Genomic DNA, 18,988 nt, shown 5'->3' on the forward strand with positions numbered 1-18,988 from the left:
CAAACCCACTGTCACGTGACTCATGCTGTTGTTGGGATCCTTCCATCCCCTGGACTTGGCTGCCATCATGCAAACCCGATGTACATCAAGCAAAGACCTGTCCACCTCTGTGCCATCCTCACAATAGTTATGTTTGATGCAGCTACGGTACCATTCCTGTTTGTTTGTGTCTTGAGGGTCTTATTATTTTGTCCTCTTGCTCTAGTTTCTCAAGAAGGATGTCCTTTCCCAGGCACTGGTCTCTCCTAATAACATGCACAAATTATGTGAGATGATGTCTCACCAACTTTATCTCTGAGGGGCATTCTGACTGAACGTCTTCAAAGACAGATATGTGGTGTTTGGGCTGTCCATTGAAGTTCAGTTAATCTTTGCCAGCACCAGAATTCACATTCATCCATGCTGTGTTAGGCTTCCTCACTCAGTGTCCCACTTTCACATGTATATGAACAATTGAAAATGCCGCGGCCTAAGTCAAGCTGACCTTACCCTCAGAGTAACATCCTTGTTTTTCAACACTTTACAGAAGTCCTTTGCAGCATATTTGTCCAATCTACTGTGTCATTTGATCTCTCGAGTGCTATTTCCATGAGCATCGACTACAAATCCAAAAAAGATTAAAACCTTGACAGTTTTGATCTTTTCTCCAGGGATTATAATGGTACCTATAGATCCAGGTGTGAAGACTTCCTTTTTTTTTACGTTAAGTTTTAATTCATGTCGAATGCTGCGATCATTGATCTACATTAGCAAGTGCTTCACATTCTCCTCACTTTCAGCAATAAACTTGTGTCCTTTTCATGTTGAAAGTTGTTAATAAACTTTTATTCAATTTCGAACATTCTGATTCAAAGTAACCTTAAATATAACTGCTCTTTAGAGTTCTTAGGGTTTTTGACACTATAAATCATTATGGGAACAGACTGTCTCATCTTTCTTTTAAGGAGTAGCTATGGGGTTTGAGCCATTGATCTTTGAGTTAGCAGTCCAATACTTAGATCACAATACCATCAGGGCTCCTTCTGTAATTACTATAGAGTAGTATTATGCTATGAACTTAGTGCAGCATTTTCCCTCAAATTATCCTTGAACTTTATGATCAGATACATTATTTTATTTAATAATACTTAAGAGTAAAATAGATAGAGCTATTTGTGTTATACCAGAAAAAATAATATTTGTTGAATAAAAGTCTAGGAATAAAATTGTAAAAATGAGAATTCTGGCTACTTCCTCTAAGACAGATTTGGTTTTTCTTCTGGCTATCCATGGTACTTTCAATATAAATGCCATCAACACCACGATTCAGATGCACCATTTCTCAGATCTTCCTATTGGATATTATAAGATAACTCTATCAGAATTGATCTAAGGCTTTCCAAATACAACTACTCATAATAAGAACAAGGTCCATGATTTATATCATGATAGTAGAACTCTCATAACCAATGTATTAGAATGGAAATAAGTGTAAATACATGTAGATATACCTGTGAGCAGTGAAACAATAATCATATACACATTTTTGTTTTAAAAGTCTGTAAAATTTAGAAAATGTTAATAAAAATAGAATTTAGTTATAATACCAAAATTATAAAATCTAGCCATGGTATATCTTTGAGATTCTCTTTGATTATTCATTTTTTTTCCTACTATGATATCGTTTGGGCACCTTTCAATTCATCCAGATTGTTCATGTTAAGAAAACAAATCAGGTAAGACTTTCAGAAAAAAAAGGAAGTTTCACACTGCTTAATTTTATATTCACAAATGACTGTCCTATTGTTTTCACTGATTTCAGTAGAGAGTAGAATGTTTGCTATTCTCGAATAGAATAGAATGGAGCAATAAATAGTAAATATCACAGACCAGTATAACACCATTAATCCTCCTATAATTTAATGAGGTCATCTGATGTAATTATTCAATTAGCTTAAAAGGAGAGTTTCCCTGACGATGTGCTCTGTCTTTATAAAACCAATATATATTGCATAACAGACATTTGTTTTTCTTAACTGTCTCTTAATTCATGTCCAGTTCTGCATGAGCACATTTAAGTGTTCTGAAAATACCATTCTCCTTCATGTGGTGCATAGAGTTTTTTAATGATCTAAATAGTCAGGTATCTCTGCATAGTTGATGAAACACAAGTCAACATCCTTCGGGAATCACTTTTTCACCCGAGATTCTTCTGAACTCAGTAATGGTGTCCCATCATCCACGGCCACTTCTAAATCTGGCTTGAATTTGTAGCAGCACCCTGTTATGTATTGCTACAACTGTTTTTTAATTATCTTCAGCACAATTTTTCTAACTTATGATATTAGTGATTATTTGATCATGTCTACACAGTTGGATTATCTTTATTTAGAATTGATGGAAATATAAATATTTAAAAGTCAGACCTGTAAGACCTTCCAATGCTCAATCAATTTGTTGAAATATTTCTGTTGTTTTCTGGAGGCCATGTTTGCACGCATACCCTTTCTGCAAGTTGGACTTCTTCCTTATGTTTCGTGGGTTCATCGCCACATGCTACCTTTTGAAATGTTTGGTTGTTGATTAATTCTTTTAGGTACAGTGACTCTGCATATTCCTTCCTTCTTCCTTTGCTGCTGGCTGGACCATTCGATGTTTTTCAAAGGATCCTTCAATATTGCGACTCAAGATCATTAGTGTTCAATAGTGAAAAAAAATCCAGTTTGAGATGGCCTCTAAATTTTGGTTCTTTTGGAAACTCTACTTTGAAGAGATAGCTCGTCCTCAGACCCATTTTGGGTGATTTGAAATTGAAGGGCTCTTCTCCCAGCACTGTAAAACTGACATAGCAACCTTATAGGGCCAGGGAAGAACTTCCCTGTGAATTTCTGAAACGATAATTCTTTATGGGAACAGAAAGCTCCATCTTTCTCCAGTGGAGTGGCTAGTTACTTTGGGGATTTCAGCCCAACTCATAACCATTATGTCACCAAGACTCTATCTGATGATATTTTACTGCTATTAATAATGCTTTCAGTGGCTAATCTCTTGTTTCTTTTAGTCTGTTTTAAATCTGAAGGCCCAGATGAAATTCATTCATCTTGGGTAACCATGCTGATAATTAAAATATCAGTGACATACTTTCTAGCATTTTAGCAACAAACAAGCCCTCGCAGTTTGACAAACTATCAGACTTGTGATGGGTATTTATACGTTAACATGGGCACTTATCACCCTCGTCTGAACTTTGAAGACTCTTCTGGAGAAATGCAGAGATCTTCAACCCACTGTCCCCCTGGAATTCACTAGGAAATGGGGGTCATCTCACCCTCATCAGCTCACAAACGGTGCACTGAGAAAATCAAATGTCAAAGCCATCCTAAACCGAAACTAACCATTGTGCAATGTGCCTAAAAGTATGTTTTCTAAGTTTTCAAGCAATATTTATATCTCTATTTATATATCGCATTACATATTGTAGTTGGGCTACATTACTCTATTTCATGTTATATAAATTAACAATAATCCTTTTTTCATTTCATTTTAACTTTAGTATATTCCTTTCTTAGATGATAAAGTTTAAAATCACTCTATTTGATTAATAAGTTATAATTTTTGGAAAAGCAATTAAATACTGTATCAGAAGCCACAGTCAACTGTGTAGATATTAAATTAAAACCATAATTCTGTACTACATTTTATAGTCTTAATTAATCAACATATAAATCATTTGTCAAAATAATAATTAATTCCCCTGGGGGGGAAATCTGCCTGAATGCTTAAATACCTTTATTGCTGTTATAATAAAAATAAGTTGAAATAAGTATAGGGCAAAAAGCCTGAAAAATTCAAAATTTCAGTTGAAAATATTCTGGATAAATATTTATATATCGATTGTTAGATAAGAGTTTCTACATATAAAATGCAGTAGGCAATTTCTACAATTGAGATCTTTATAGGAAAATGGATAAATGCCTTGTTTGCATTGATAAAATAAAAAATATTAATTTGATCTTTATTTTGTAACAAATTTTGAAGAATTCTCAAAGCAAAAATCTAATGAATATATTCTATAGGAAGTAGGACTTTTTTTTTTAGAAAGGAAAACATTTCTGAAAGTCAGTGGAAAATGTCCTCTGTTGTGAATTATAGTAAAACTGTTCACAATTTAAATTTTAGAGTCCAATTTGTGTAATTCATTACATGAATCTTGTGAGAAGTTGATTGGGGTTACCATATGTAACAAATGCATGATATGTAATTTTATTTCTTGATATTTTGTCATAAATTTTGTGGATCCAAATTTGAGACAAATAACTATTTAAAATAATAAATGTTCCTTAAGATTTCTATATCATGTTCTTTTTAGCTTATCACCATCATTTAGCTTATCATCATTTAAGCATCAATGTTTAAAACATAGTAAGAAATAGTATTGAATTTAATACCACTGGAATTCTGAGGTTTTGTGGAACTTTTGATTCACTGATATTGTGTGGACTACTAATATATTTGCCAAAATTGATATTCATTTGTGATCAATATTACTAGTGGAAATTATAGATATTAAAATGAAGACTATAGTTTTCTATTTTATTTTGCTTTGATATATTGTGACATTTCCTTCTCTTTGTGTTTTCCATGAAAATTGCCCTCACTTCTCAAACCTACAATCTCATTTTATAAATTTGCTTAAAATGATATTTAACATGCCATTTTTTTAAGGCTTGATCTATTTACTTTTTAATAATCTTAATAATAACACTGAACATAACCTTCTTTCCTTGAGTATATCCTTGTGGTTAAGAGAGAGTAGATATAGTCACAGTGTTAACATGCTTAAAATTTTTACAACAGCATACTGTTCCATCGTTCTTCTTCAGGGAGGATGGTGAGTTCAGACACCTTACTGACTTTAAGTTATTAACTGTCAAGAATCTAAAAAACATGCTGTCGGAGCTTACAATACATATAAACAACAATTATTTATTATATGCTCTTTGTTATACTGGGTTGACTTACATATTGCTGTGATGTTGCAAACTATGCCAATAGTATATCAAATACCTTCAGGATCACTCGCCAATAGTATATCAAGTACCCTCAGGATCTCTCAGGATGGACAGGTTTCAGATGAAATTCCACACTAGCATACACTAAGAAGGCAGTTTACTTTAAAACATATTTTGCCACTGAATATTTTATGAACATTGTCTGATATAAGGATGTAAGATGAATCTTTCTTATTAAGTGTCATGTTTTAAAAGCAGACAAAATATAAGAATTATGTTTTTTCAACATTTAACTTGTGCTAAATTTCCCAACTTTACATTTTTCCTTTAATATACTTATTGCCTAATCAATGTTAATAGAAGCAACACTTGAGATAGAAAACAATACATTGCAGTGGGTAAATCTGCTGCGCAAGATCTCTTTAAAGTGTTGAAAAGCAAGGATGTCACTTCGAGGAGTAGTGTACATCTAAGCCAAGCCAGGATAATTTCAATTGCCTCACATGCCGGTGAAAGTTGGACATTGAATAAGGACGACTGAAGAAGATATCATGCATTTGATGTATAGTGTGTTTGTGGGGGGGTATTGAAAACACCATGGACTGCCAAACAGACAAATAGATCTACTTTGGAATATGTACAACCAATGCTCCTTATTGGCAAGGATGAAGAGACTTTGTCTAAACATATTCTGAACATGTTGTTAGGAGAGACCAGTCCAGGAAAGAGACATCATATTAGCTAAAGTAGGAAGGAAAGAAAAAGAGGGAGACCACTGATGAGATGGACCTATTGACTGCGACAATGGCTTCAAATTCAACAATATTGTGAGACTGGCTCGGTATGGCATTCTATAACTGACTCAACAGCACATAACAATGAAAACAATATATTTATAGGTATTATTTTTCTTCAACTTTAGAAGATCATAAGTTTAAAGAGCAATACTTCTTAATTCTTATTTTATAGACTATTGCAAATATTTGGTTCTCTTCAAAGTTTTTCTTTACATTTTCAGTATTTCTTAGAATTTTTTTCAAAAATTAGTTAATTCAAGACATACTTATAAATTAAGTTAAATAATCAAGTATTATGCTATGCTAATAAACACAATAAATATAGACATTAAGAGGTCTGAAATACAGAAACACAAACAAAATACAAATAAACGCACCCATTCCAGTTCACAAACAGCATGAAATTATAAAATGCATTAATATTGAGTGCACTAAGTTAAATATCATAAAATCTTATTTTATGATTATGTTATTAATGTGTCCTGTGTGATCACAGATCCCTCACAGTAGTTGGTGGTATATTGCCAGTTGTTTTTCCTTAAGCATATTTCTGAAGAGTTCACTAAGTTATTATGCATATTATTAGAATAAAGTAAAATCTTAATGCAATAATTCTGGAAAGAGTTGGCTTCCTTAACCTTAAATTCAATGAAAATGAGTAATTAATTTATTTCTAAGATGGCAAACTTAGGAAAAATTGTTCTAAAAAGTATATTGTACCATGGCATAATATTAAGAACAATAAAATTATATAAATTATAATATTTTGAGAAGCATTGCATTTCAAATCTATTCCATTATGCTATGCTGTATGTACTGTTGATCATAAATGTAATAACATATTATTGAAAATATTATTTTATGGGACCTTAATATTTCTTAATTCAAATTTAATTAAGGTGTGATTTTAAAATTTTATCATGGCTACACGTTCATAACAGTTTTAATAAAAGAAAGAGACCTTAACTTCTTAATTTGAATTAGTATTTTCCTTATGGCTTCAATATGTTTGCTTGTGACAATATCGATGCTACTCTCTCAGACTGTATTTGGCACTGAAAATAAACCTATTCCTACAGTGACTATTTTAAAATACTGGTTAAATTAACATTGTTATAACCTTAATATTATGAGGTACTCACATGGATGTTGAAAAATCTATTTATGAATATGATGTATGACAGCTTATAGCAATTTAAGGCAATCCAACTGTTGATAGGCATAGTCATTTTGCCAGTCAAGTTTCAGGTAATAAAACTGTCATGACTAATAACAATTCAAAGTGCAATGAAGTCTGCTCCTGTCTATAGATATATTTTTTGTTTCTCATCATGGCACAGCATTAAAACTGGTTATTGCCGTGCAATGTCAGAGTTGTTTTGTTTTATCTTTCATGATAGGATGATTCACAATGACATGTTGATGTTTTCCAAGCCTGATAATATGGAATAATTTTGTTTTATAATCCTCTGATAGCAAAATGTTTGAGTTAGAAATATTTGAACACAACCAAACACCTACATTATAGATGAGCCAAATATGAGAAGCTATAGGCTATTTATAGCAGTGTTATTGAACTAGAAAACACATAAGCCTTTAAAGCAAATACTGTTGCTAAAATTTTAATGAAAATGAATATAAAAGACATTATGCCAGTTTCTCTTTATTATTTCATAGACATGATTAGAAGGGTTATGTATATAATGTATAAGAAGAATTTAAAATAATACAACATTAACACAAAAATAGTCAAGTAAACAAATAAAAGAAAAAGAAAGAACAAATCCAAACCAGAAGGGATGTCCGGGACTGAAGTGTGAACCGGCATTTGTCTGTATTTTCTGTGATTTTACTCTATAAGGAAATGTCAGAAAGACACAGAAAAAAATCAAGGGGATTGTTTATGTAAATAATTTTTAAAAAGCATATGATCTGTTTAAGAATTTATCAATGACATTGTATTATCAAAAGAAAATATCACAAATTGGATTATTGCTTTATGTATATTTGCAACTCTTTATATGGGTTATAATTATTTTTAAATTTCATAGTCAGATCATATTTAAATATTACTTTGGTTAAATAAAAATATCTTGAATACATTATAAATAATCTTGTTTTTAAATATCTAATCAAAATCAGTCACTGCCATCGAGTCGATGCTGACTCACAGATACACTACCGGACAGGGCAGAACTGCCCCTGTGCGTTTCTGAAACTGTAATTTTATGGAAGTAGCAAACCTCATCTTTCTTCCTCAAAGTGGATGGTTATTTCAACCTGCTTACCTTGTTTTTATTAATCCAACGCTTAACCACTATACCACGTTGGAAGGATCTAGGTGTGCTAAATTGTATTTCAATATTTTCTGTTACCCCCCAATATCATAATTACTCTCTAATCACTATAAACACCCAAATGTACATAGTATTATTTACCTACTATTAACTCTTTTATTAATTCTATTCTCCTTACTCCTATAATTCAAATTTATTTATTAACCATTATTTTCTAGAAACTTGTTCTTCCAACATATTATTGAGATAAATTTTCATGTAAATATTTATTGATACTCATAACCAATATTATATGCAATCTGTTATACTATGGATTAGAGTGTTCAATGTGTTTTCCAAATGTGTTGATCATTTGTAATTGCTTTCATAAAAACGATTATTGATTATTTACTTAGATAGGAGCTCTAGTGATGCTAGGTTTACACATTGGGCTGCTATCAGGAAGGTCAGCAGTTTGAAACTACCAGCCACTTCGCATGACAAATATTGGGCTTGCTAGTCCCATCAAAAGTTAACCATCTCAGACTCTCAGGGGCAGTTCTATCCTGCCCTACAGGGTTGCTTATATGTAGGCATCGACTTGATGTCAGGGAGTTTGTTGTTTGTCTTTTTGGTATTTACTTTTATATAAAGAATACTGGGTCAATGTTGAAGCCTCTTCATTTAATATTGAATATGTACCAGCAGTCAAGTTATTTACTAGGTAAATCATGTTTACCAACTCAATTCACATTATTTGTAAGACTAATAGCTAGTACAAATTGCTGTTATAAAGAAGAAACTCAGAGTTTTCTAACATATATTAATGTGTTTTATCCTCTGCAGATTAAAAATATTTTTTCTATATTTTTTCTTCCTAAATAAACATTTGTTTCTATTTTTATTTTTAATAATTGAATCAGTGGAATATTCATTTCATATTATATTCTATTGAATGTAGAAAATTAATTTTGCCTATGTTTGCATGTATTGTTTTTAAATTATTTTCTACAATGCTTTGTATTTGCCTATTAACTGTTTCCTAATTTCTTTTAGGCCTCTGAGGAGCCTTACTGATTTCCTCTTTACTCCTGCTCTAATATTACATTGAGATGTACACCTAAGTGATAATTCATCTACTATACCATATCAGTGCTTATTTGTGTTCTGAAATTTTCACTTCTTTTCTATTTTAATTTCTCCCTAAGTCACTTATCACCATCATCATAAGTCTTGCCATCAATTAACATTAAATTTTTACTCTAAACAGATCCATTTTATGACTGAGTCTGCTGTCTTATTTTTTGTTGCTAGACTATTGATTTCTGGAATTTACAGAGTTAAAACACCTGCAGAACATTTCATTTCTTTCTTTTTTTTTTTCATTTCATTTATTTCAAGTACAAGAAAGGTTAAATGTTTGAATTTATATCTTCTTTTTGTTTGTTTTGTCGTCGTCATTTTTTCCCTTTTTTTAAAATCATTTTATTAGGGGCTCATACATCTCTTATCACAATCCATCAATACATGAATTGTGTAAAGCACATTTGTACATTGCCCTCATCACCTTTAATAGCTAATCAATATCATCATTCACCATTTCAAAGATTCAATTTCCACAACGCAAACTTTGTAACCAAAGTCTCTGTCTGACATAAAATACCTTATTCCTGCTGAATTCTATTGAAAAAATTCACAATAAAACATATCTCCACATAATTGTGCTCAGACTCTGGCATGTCCCTGACAAATTTAAAAAAATATATTTTGTGAACATTTAATTCTCATTTGTAAGAAATTTTCCAAAAATACATTCCTTTATTCATCCTTCCTCATATTACAGGAGATGGATTTTTCTCCTATTTCTGGTGTACACAATGTTAGACATGATTCAGTTTTCTACTTATGAAATGAATTTTATTCTCTTCCATATGATTAGCAAATGTATTGTCCTATGTCTCCTGAGTATATCTTTTTGAGGAAGCATCAAATTTAATTCTGTGAGAGAATTTTTAAAGATAATAATATATATTTTACTATTATAAAATAATGCATAAAATTAAAATATAAAAACTTACAAAATATATGCACTTTAAATCCCTTCCATTTTTTTAAAATCAATTTATTGGGGCTCATAAAATTCATCACAATACATACATCAATTGTGTAGAGCACATCTATACATTTGTTGCCCTCATCATTCCCAAAATTCGCTTGCCTCTTGGGTTCCCAGAATCAGCTCATTTTCCTTTTTTCCCCCCTCCCCCTCCCTTCCTCTGCCCAATTTTACTAAGTATTTCCAGACTTCAAAACTACTTATAATGCAGTCATTCTCCACTCTATCCACGATGTAGCATTCACTTCATTTTTCTATATTTATTTTCTATGTTATCTTTCAGTAAAAGACATTTCTAAGATAAATTATGGTGCCTTATTTTGCTAATGCAATTGAATATTTTGATTCATGAATCCTTGAATCCTCTACAGCATTTGCATTATACACCAACTTACACTTTCTTTTGAGGTCTGCTGAACAAAACTTATTTAAAGTATTGTAAATTAAGGATATTCCTTTGAAGACTAAGACACACGTGTCCCAAGCCATGATATTTTAAATTGTTTCATTTCATGTGAAATATGGACATTGAATATGGGAGACCAAATAAGAATCAATACATATGAAGTGTGGTACTGGCAAAGAATATTGAAAGTGTGGACATGGACTGGCAAAGGACAACACACTCTATCTTGGAAGAAGTATGGCCAGACGGAAAGGCTTTATCTTACAGAACTGGGACATATCATGAGAAGAGACCAGGGCCTGCAGAAGGACAAAATGCAGGGTAGATTAGACGGGTAATGAGGAAGAGGAAGGTCTCAAGGAAATGCATCCACACAGTCGCTGCAGTAATGCACACACGTTATCAAAACAATGGAGGATGCTGCAGAACCAGGCCGTGTTTCAATCTGTGTTGCACATAAGAACAACAGCAAGCCTGCTCCCATAAAAAATGGGTTTTTAAAGGTAAGCTACCCCTTGAAAGGTTGAATGTCACCTAGTTCCTTCAGTACAGGAAAGCTCTATTTTTTTCCATCTCCTTTTGAAGTTTCCTGCATTGTTCATTATTTAGCTCATAGCATCTTTCAGAACTGTCAACTGAGGCATGAGTATTTTATTCAGTTCTTTCAGTTTAAGATATACTCAGTATAGTCTTTTCTAACTTTAGGTCTTTGCACATTTCATCATAATATTTTCCCTTGTCTTCTTAAGTGGTTCTTTGAGAAGTTTTCTATTCATCTCTTTTGTGTTATGATTTCTTCCATTTACCTCTATGCTGCTTTATGATTTAGAGCGAATTTCAAATTCTCTTCTGACATCCACTCGACCTTTTCTTTGTTTCTTGTCTTTTTAATGACCTTTTGCTTTCTTCACATTTGACGTTCTTGGTTATATTCCACAGCTCATCAGGCATGCTATCATTAGTATGTCAAATCTATCCTCGAGATATAATTGAAATTCAGGTGCAATGAACTCAGACTCATATTTTGGTTGTCATAGACTTGTTTTCATTTTCTCCAGCTTCAACCTCCATGTGAGCAACGGGCTTTCTGTCCTACAGTTGCAAGGGGCTTTCTGTCCTGCCATTGGCCGCTGGCCTCATTTTAGCTGCTGATACCCAGCTTCTACATTCTTTCCATTTTATTTCTCTTTTTTCTACCTTGTAAGAACCATGTATACAATTGGTGCGTATGTTGCTGAAAAAGTATTTACAATGAAGTCCTTGGTTTTCCAAAATTGCTCACCTTATCTCCAACTTTGTTTCTATGACCAAGGCCATATTTTCCAAATACCGTTCCTTTCTCCTTGTTTCCATCTTTCAATTTTCAATCACCAATAATTATCAATGCATATTGACTACATGTTTAAACAATTTAAACTGAATAATTTGTTAGAAGTCTTCAATTTCCTCCTCACTAGCTTTAGTGGTTGGCATGTAAATTGGAATAGCAGCTGTATTTTCTGAACTTCCTTGTAAGGTTATCATCATTATACTACTACAACAACATGGCACTTTACGATAGATCAAGAAATATTCTTTTTGGTAGTGAATGTGACTCCATTCTCTTTAATTTGCCATTCCTACCATAATAAACAATATATTTGTCTGATTCTAGGTTCTAATTATTAATTGGTGTTTGCAGCTGCTACTTTTCATCTTGAGTCTTACCCCATCAGCAAATGAGGGTTCGTCAAACTCTACTCCCTCCACATCATTATGGAGAGTTGTGCTTTGTGGTGAGCCCTGGTGGTGGAGTGGTTTTGTGTTGGGCTATGCTCTGAAAGATCTGAAATTCAAAACCACCAGCCCCTCCAAAGCAGAAGGGAAGGGCAACTACTAGATGGTTGTGAGAGAAGAGGGTAGGAGTTGGAGGGGGTGAGGGAGGAAAAGAAGGAAAAAGCGTTGTGGCAGTAACCCTTCCCTAGATGTATTTTGAGTGCCTTAAAATCTAAAGGATTACATCAGTACAAATGGACTTTGTTCAACACAATGGGTCACACTCTAGAGAACTTCAGGATGGTCTTTATGAGAAAGCCATGAGCCGGAAGGTGAATTTTATGTCCTGAAGTCTCTGGTAATATTTCTAGAGGTGTTTCCTTGTGATTCATATGATTTTCCGTTGTTATTCCCTCTGATTTGAAAAGCCTGGTCATTCTTAGTCTATCCTTAGTCTGGAAACTTCTCAAATCATTTTACTTTGTATGAAACTGCTAGTATTTAAAATACCAGTATCACAGAAACACCTAAGCCACCTTAATATTTCAAACCAACAAAAAAGTAGTGAATTGTACCACAAGAACTCTTAAGAGATCCTCAAAAAGTTCGTAAACCCAACATTGGGCAATAAGGAGATACACTTCTCTTCAGGCCACAAGCAGTTGTCAATTAAAGTTGTCTTCAACAAAAGTTTATCAAATCCATACTCTTAATATTATTATGAGAGTGGCACCTGGTTTCCTCTGATTTCACAAAAGTGAATGCAAAGCAAGCTCATCATAAGCTCAAGACTAATTTCTTTTTGGTTCAGGTCAGACAGGCATCCATACTCCAACCTTCATTATTAATTCTGATACCACCTTTCCCTTCCAGGGTGTTTTCTGGTTTCCAGTTAGGTTCAATAATTCATTTTAATGACCCCACAGAATTTACAGACAATACTCATTTAAGGGGATTATTAGGGAAGTTAACATTATAATTCACTAAAAAACCCACAGTTCTTCTAGCCAGGCATGCATCTCTCAGGCCTTTCCTCTCTTAGTTCTGTAGCTCCTTCTTCTATGCCTCTTTCAGGCAAGTGTTATAAAATTCCTTTAACACTGACAATAAATGCCTAAAAGCACGTGGCTACACCATGGCTTCATCTCAATAACTTTTAGCTCTAGCTCCAGGGCTAAACAAATTTAGTACCTGCTCCTTCCCATGAAGCTCTCAGCTCTACTCGTTCTTCGGGTTGTGAAGCCCAGCCTCGGTCAGACACTCTGGCTCTCGGGTCTGCTGCCACTACTCCTGTGTCATTCCTTGCTCCTCCTCTTGCATCACTGCTCTGTCTCCAGATTGAGGCTACTTGGTGTAGGAAACTCAGTATTCAAGGATGTGCTCAGTGGCTGTTTTTCTTTCTTGATACTAGTTGTATACTCCAGTTCCTACATCTAGGAGAGACTTAAAATACAACAGGATGGTAAAATTGCTCAACCCCAATGTTAAAGTCTAATATGAATGGGACCATCCAGTTACTTCGTGGATGTTGCAAAGAAAATTGTTAGAAGGTCAAATTAAATAAATCAACTTTACCCAAAATAACCAATGAGACATCAAGAAGGGCTTGAACCTCATCAAAGAGCTCAAGTGCCTCATGATTGCCTTCTTTGACCTTATAGTAGTGGCAAATGTACACTCCAATTCTCTGCCAGCTGATGGGAAGTTATGTCTCTGCATGTCAACTAGAAGTGATAGAGCTCTGGCAAGAGCCCCAGGAAGATTATGGCATATAGCCAACCTTCTGCAAAGTTTTCTATATAGCTGGCTCTATTTGAAGAGCCAGTAAGTGAAGTTCAACTTCTGCCTATGTCTTCCTCATAAAGACGATCTTTTAGATTCTCTAAAGCAGCGGTTCTCAACCTGTGGGTTATGACCCCTTTGGGCTTCGAACAACCCTTTCACAGAGGTCACCTGATTCATCACAGTAGTGAAATCACAGTTATGAAGTAGCAACAAAAATAATTTTATGGTTCGGGAGTCACCACAACATGAGGACCTGTATTAAGAAGGTTGAGAAACCCTACTCTATAGTGCGAGTTATCATGTTGAAAAAAGTCCATTTGTACGGTGTTAATTCTGACTCTTCACAACCACATGTGTTAGGGTTTTCTAAGGGGCAATTTTTGTAGTATCATATTTCTAGGTTTTTCTCCCATGGGTATGCTGGGTATATTTAAACCACCCTCCTATGAGTTAGCAGCTAATCACTTAAACACTGTACAAGCAGGGCTTCTATGTTACATAGCATATTCTGAATTTTTAATGCATTTTTACCGTGTGATTGTTATGGTGCTGTATGAACTTAATAAAGTAGTCATTCATAAGGCCTTTCTCAAATGTGAAATTTTGATGCTTCAAGTGGGATATTTGCATCTTAGGGTCTTCCAAACTTGGTCCATATAAATGTTGTGAAATGCAGCTACTGTGAGAAATATCCACGCAGTTTATATTGCTGTGCACCTATATATATTCTGTTGTGCACGGAGAACTGGGCTTCTCAGCCAGTTCTTCCCATTCTTCCTGCACATGCAAGAGTTTTCTCAAGTGGACTTCATAGTTCTTCACAAAATGCCTTGTCCCCTTTTCTTTTGTACGTTTCAAAGTCTCTTGCAACTGCTCATTTACTGTGCTGGGTTCTTCCTGGTGCTCATTCAGCTCAAAAGGATCTTTTCAAGACCATATAATTCACAGTGGTGGGTCTTTTGAGTGGAGAGAGCTGTCTGAGAGGTCCTGACCTGTGGCACTTTGTCAGAAAGATGTCACACAATCCTCTGCTCAGTGACAACCACCCAGACCATTCACATTCCAGTCCATCAGCATCCTATAGTGGCGCATACTGGGGGCTTCATCAAGGAACGCTGCCTTTCCCTGGCATAAGTGTGAAGCTAGGAGTTTCATTGTGTGCATAGCCTTACACAAAAATCCATGTTTACATATGCAGTCATAGAATTCCAACTGACCCGGTGAGGCTTTTTCTCTACCACATGTCAATGCCATTATGTTCTAAATCCAACCTTAGACCTTATTCCTCAACCCTTTCCCCTATGACTTTTCAGAAATCTCTATTTATTCAGATGTTGAAGCAAATGAACTTGAGGTAGTCCTTCACTCTATATGCAATTTTGCTTACAAGCCACAACTTATGACTCCAGAAGTCTCGACAGCACTGCTCTGGCGGCATATGGCTTCACATTGGACTGCTAACCATCAGGTCAGCAGTTTGAAACCACCAGTTGCCCCATGTCAGAAAACAAGAGGCTTTCTACTCCCATAAAGATTTATGGTCTTCAAATCCCACAGGGGAAGACCCTGTTCCAAGGGCTCACCATGATTTGGAATAGGTTCAGTGGTGGTGAGTTTGTCATTTGGCAATTTGATATATTAAGAGTCTGTTTAGTTCTCCAATCTTTGATGTTACACTCAGAATCAGGCTGATTTTTTTTTTCATCAGGCTCCTTACCAATACCCTAACTTGATACTTAATCACCTTTCCCAGATGCTCTTCCATGAACAATCTTTGGGATTTTTTTAACTTCCTAACTTTCTAAGAGTTGCATGTTCTATGCCCACAACCCTACATCGTTCCCAGGGAAAATGTCCACTGCATATTTTCAGCATATAGCTGATAGCTGTTGGCCTCTCTCTCTGCTTTGGATAGTTGGATTCTAGAAGTCTCTTTGGTCATGCTTTTAAATAAGACCAAGTGTAGTTAGCCTTACAGAAGATTAAAAATTCTAGAGAGGCATTTTCAACCCACAGAAAATGGGTTACATGTCACATGGAAAAAGTTACATTAAGTAAATAAAGTATATTCTCATTGAAATAATATTTTTCCATGTTGTTAGATATATGCTAGCAACATGGTTGCTTAGTAGTTAAGCATTGGGCTGCTAGTCTCAATATCAGCAGTTCAAAAACACCAGGTGCTCTGTAGGAGAAAGATGAGGCAAGAGGGGCAAATTTACCTTGTCCTCTAAGGTCCCTGTGTATGAGTTTGCATTGACTCGAGAGCAGTGAGGTATTTTGTTTTTCTCCTTTAGGGGTTTCCAGTCATTTTTGACTCAAAGCAACCTTACTTATAGCATACGGAAGCATTGTCCTGACCCATGCCATCCTCACAATTGTTTGTATGCTAGAGCCCATTGATGTAGCCACTGTGTCATTCCATCTTGTCGAAGGACTGCATTTTCCGCCCCACTACTTTTATAAACAAGATGTCCTTCTCTAGGAACTGGTCTTACCTTACAACATGTTCAAAGTATGTGAGATGAAGTGTCAGACATCCTTGCCTCTAGGGAGCACTCTGACTGTATTTCTAAGATGATTTGTTCTTTTAGTAGTCCATGGTACATTCAGTATTTTTTTCCAGGACCATAATGGAAATGTATTGATTCAAATTCAGGGTAGAACTGCCCCATATCTCTTTACAGGACTAGCAAGTCTCACTTTTCTTCCACACTGGAGAACAAATAGGTACAGACAACAGTGGTTTACAATTGTTAATGGTAAGAATTGACAACTTTGCAGAGCAGACAGGGCAAGACTATCTTAAGTGAAAAGAAAGATTGCTTTATTATCAAATTATAAATAAAATAAAAGAGAGATGTATTTTTTTGGCTCATTATGCCAATGTCCACGTTACTCACCCAGCATCATCTGTAACCCAAGTCTCTGTGCTCGGTGCTGTGGGAGAGAAGGATTCTTGAGGTCAGGCTTTTCTTTGGTACCAAGCACACTCAGGGCTGTTTCCAGCTGCAAGCCCCATCCCGGAAGTGAGCTTCACCAGGCACTAGGGAACTCTGCTGAGGTGCTGTAGGTGGCCACTTGGAATCTACCAATTGCCCCATGTGAGAAAAATATGGCCGTCTGCTTCCTAAACATTGTCTTTGGAACCTCTATGAGACAGTTCTACTCTGCCCTAATGGCCATCCTATGTCTAAATGGATTAACGGCCTTAGATTTTAAGTAGTTATACTAGTGATTTATGTACAAGGTAAGAATCCCATTAAGTTTAAAAGTAGCTAAGAAGAAAAAGTTCGGTAACACTGTGTATAATTTCCTTCCTGTCAAATATTTATATTTTATGTCTTGTATTGTCCTGCAATACGAGCTTTGGCTTAATGCCTCTTTCCTTCACCAGTTTTTGTTTTATATTTCAGAGTATCTGCTTTAACATCTTTTAACTTCTCTATTTCAGTACCATATTTTTAAAAATCTCTTTCTCTCTGCAGGAGACTTTCTCTGCAATTGCTGATTATTCAGCGTTATTGCACCCTGTCTTGTAGGAACTTTCTAGCAGTTGTGTTTTCTTTTCAGCATCAGCAAAATTCCACACATTGGCTGGGCTGAGTTGAGTATCACAACCTTTTTGTTGTTGGTGTGGGATGGGATGAAAGAGGAAATATACTTGTTATTTTTCAGATATATGAAGAGAAGATACATGTTACACATTCTCTGCTAAATCTTTAAGTATGTTATTGATTTCTCGATTGCATTTTTCGCGTGACCATTTAATTGTGTGGCTGGAATTAACCAGACTGTAAAGGAATTGGTGTATAAGGAGTAGAATAGTATATTTAGTCTTAGTGAAGCACTGTACTTAGTTCATTGATTTTAACAAATAACACAGCTTATACAACAATATTAAAACAGGAAATTAATGGAGGGGTTTTGATTGTTTTGCTGATTGTTTCCCTGTGAAAGACAATCACAGAAATCATGTGCTTGCCATTCCCTGCAAGATTTTACTTTTTATTGTTTGAGAACATACACAAATATTAACGAAAATATTAGTTTACATATTACAAAAATATAATGTGCAAAGAATATTCTGGTATCTCATCATATTCTTTATTTAGCATCCTATTCTTTTGATGCTTCCTTCTCAGATCAGGAAAATTCTTCTTCAATCTACATTGTATAAGTGAGAACTTCATTTTGAAGTAGGGCTTACACTCTTTGTTTGAAAAAACAAGTTTAAAAAGTAGCAATTATTGATAAAGTGTTCGACTAAATAAAAATTCAAAATTGGATTACTAAAATCATGCATAATGTTTTCAGCTAAATTATTTTTATAAATCTGAGATTAGTTAATATTTATGTATGTTTTTAAGTATTGAAGGGATTTATTACACTAACTTTAAATACTTCTTGTTTTATGTTATTATTTCCTAGTATTTGGTTTTTGTACATTCTTATACATTACACAATTATTATTTTATAAACTAAAATTCTGTAATACTTTTATTCTTATAAGAATAATAAGAGCCTAACCATTGTAAGAATTGACTGTCCAATAAATAATGTCATTTTACAAGTGAACCACATTTGAACACTATTTGGCAATATAATTTAATTTTGACTTTTGGAAATTTCAGTTTATCTAATTGTCATTCTTGAATGCTACATATTATTTATAGTCTGTATTTCCATTTTCCTTGATTTTAATCTGTTAACAATAATTCCACCATATATAATTATGGTTAAATTTCACATTTTGGTGAAAGTCGTCGCAATCACGTCTTTCAATAGAGATTTATAGTTTTCTTTCACTCCTTTGGTTTAGGGCTTTAATTTCATCTATGTGAGGATGTTTCCTGACATAA

At 34.3% G+C, this 18,988-nt stretch overlaps 1 protein-coding gene across 1 annotated transcript in view; it reads left to right on the top strand.

Moving 5' to 3' along the window:
* Positions 1–18,988, top strand: part of TECRL (trans-2,3-enoyl-CoA reductase like) — a 132,876-nt gene that overhangs the window by 30,324 nt on the left and 83,564 nt on the right. Inside the window, exon 3 of the mRNA XM_045284066.1 lies at positions 17,669–17,732. Within this exon, the coding sequence (XP_045140001.1) occupies positions 17,669–17,732 (64 nt within the window). The remainder of the gene's footprint in view (positions 1–17,668; positions 17,733–18,988) is intronic.

The sequence above is a fragment of the Echinops telfairi genome, unplaced genomic scaffold, assembly GCF_000313985.2.
Source record: "Echinops telfairi isolate 266 unplaced genomic scaffold, ASM31398v2 ScPeMD7_7468;HRSCAF=8506_0, whole genome shotgun sequence".
NCBI lineage: Eukaryota > Metazoa > Chordata > Mammalia > Afrosoricida > Tenrecidae > Echinops > Echinops telfairi.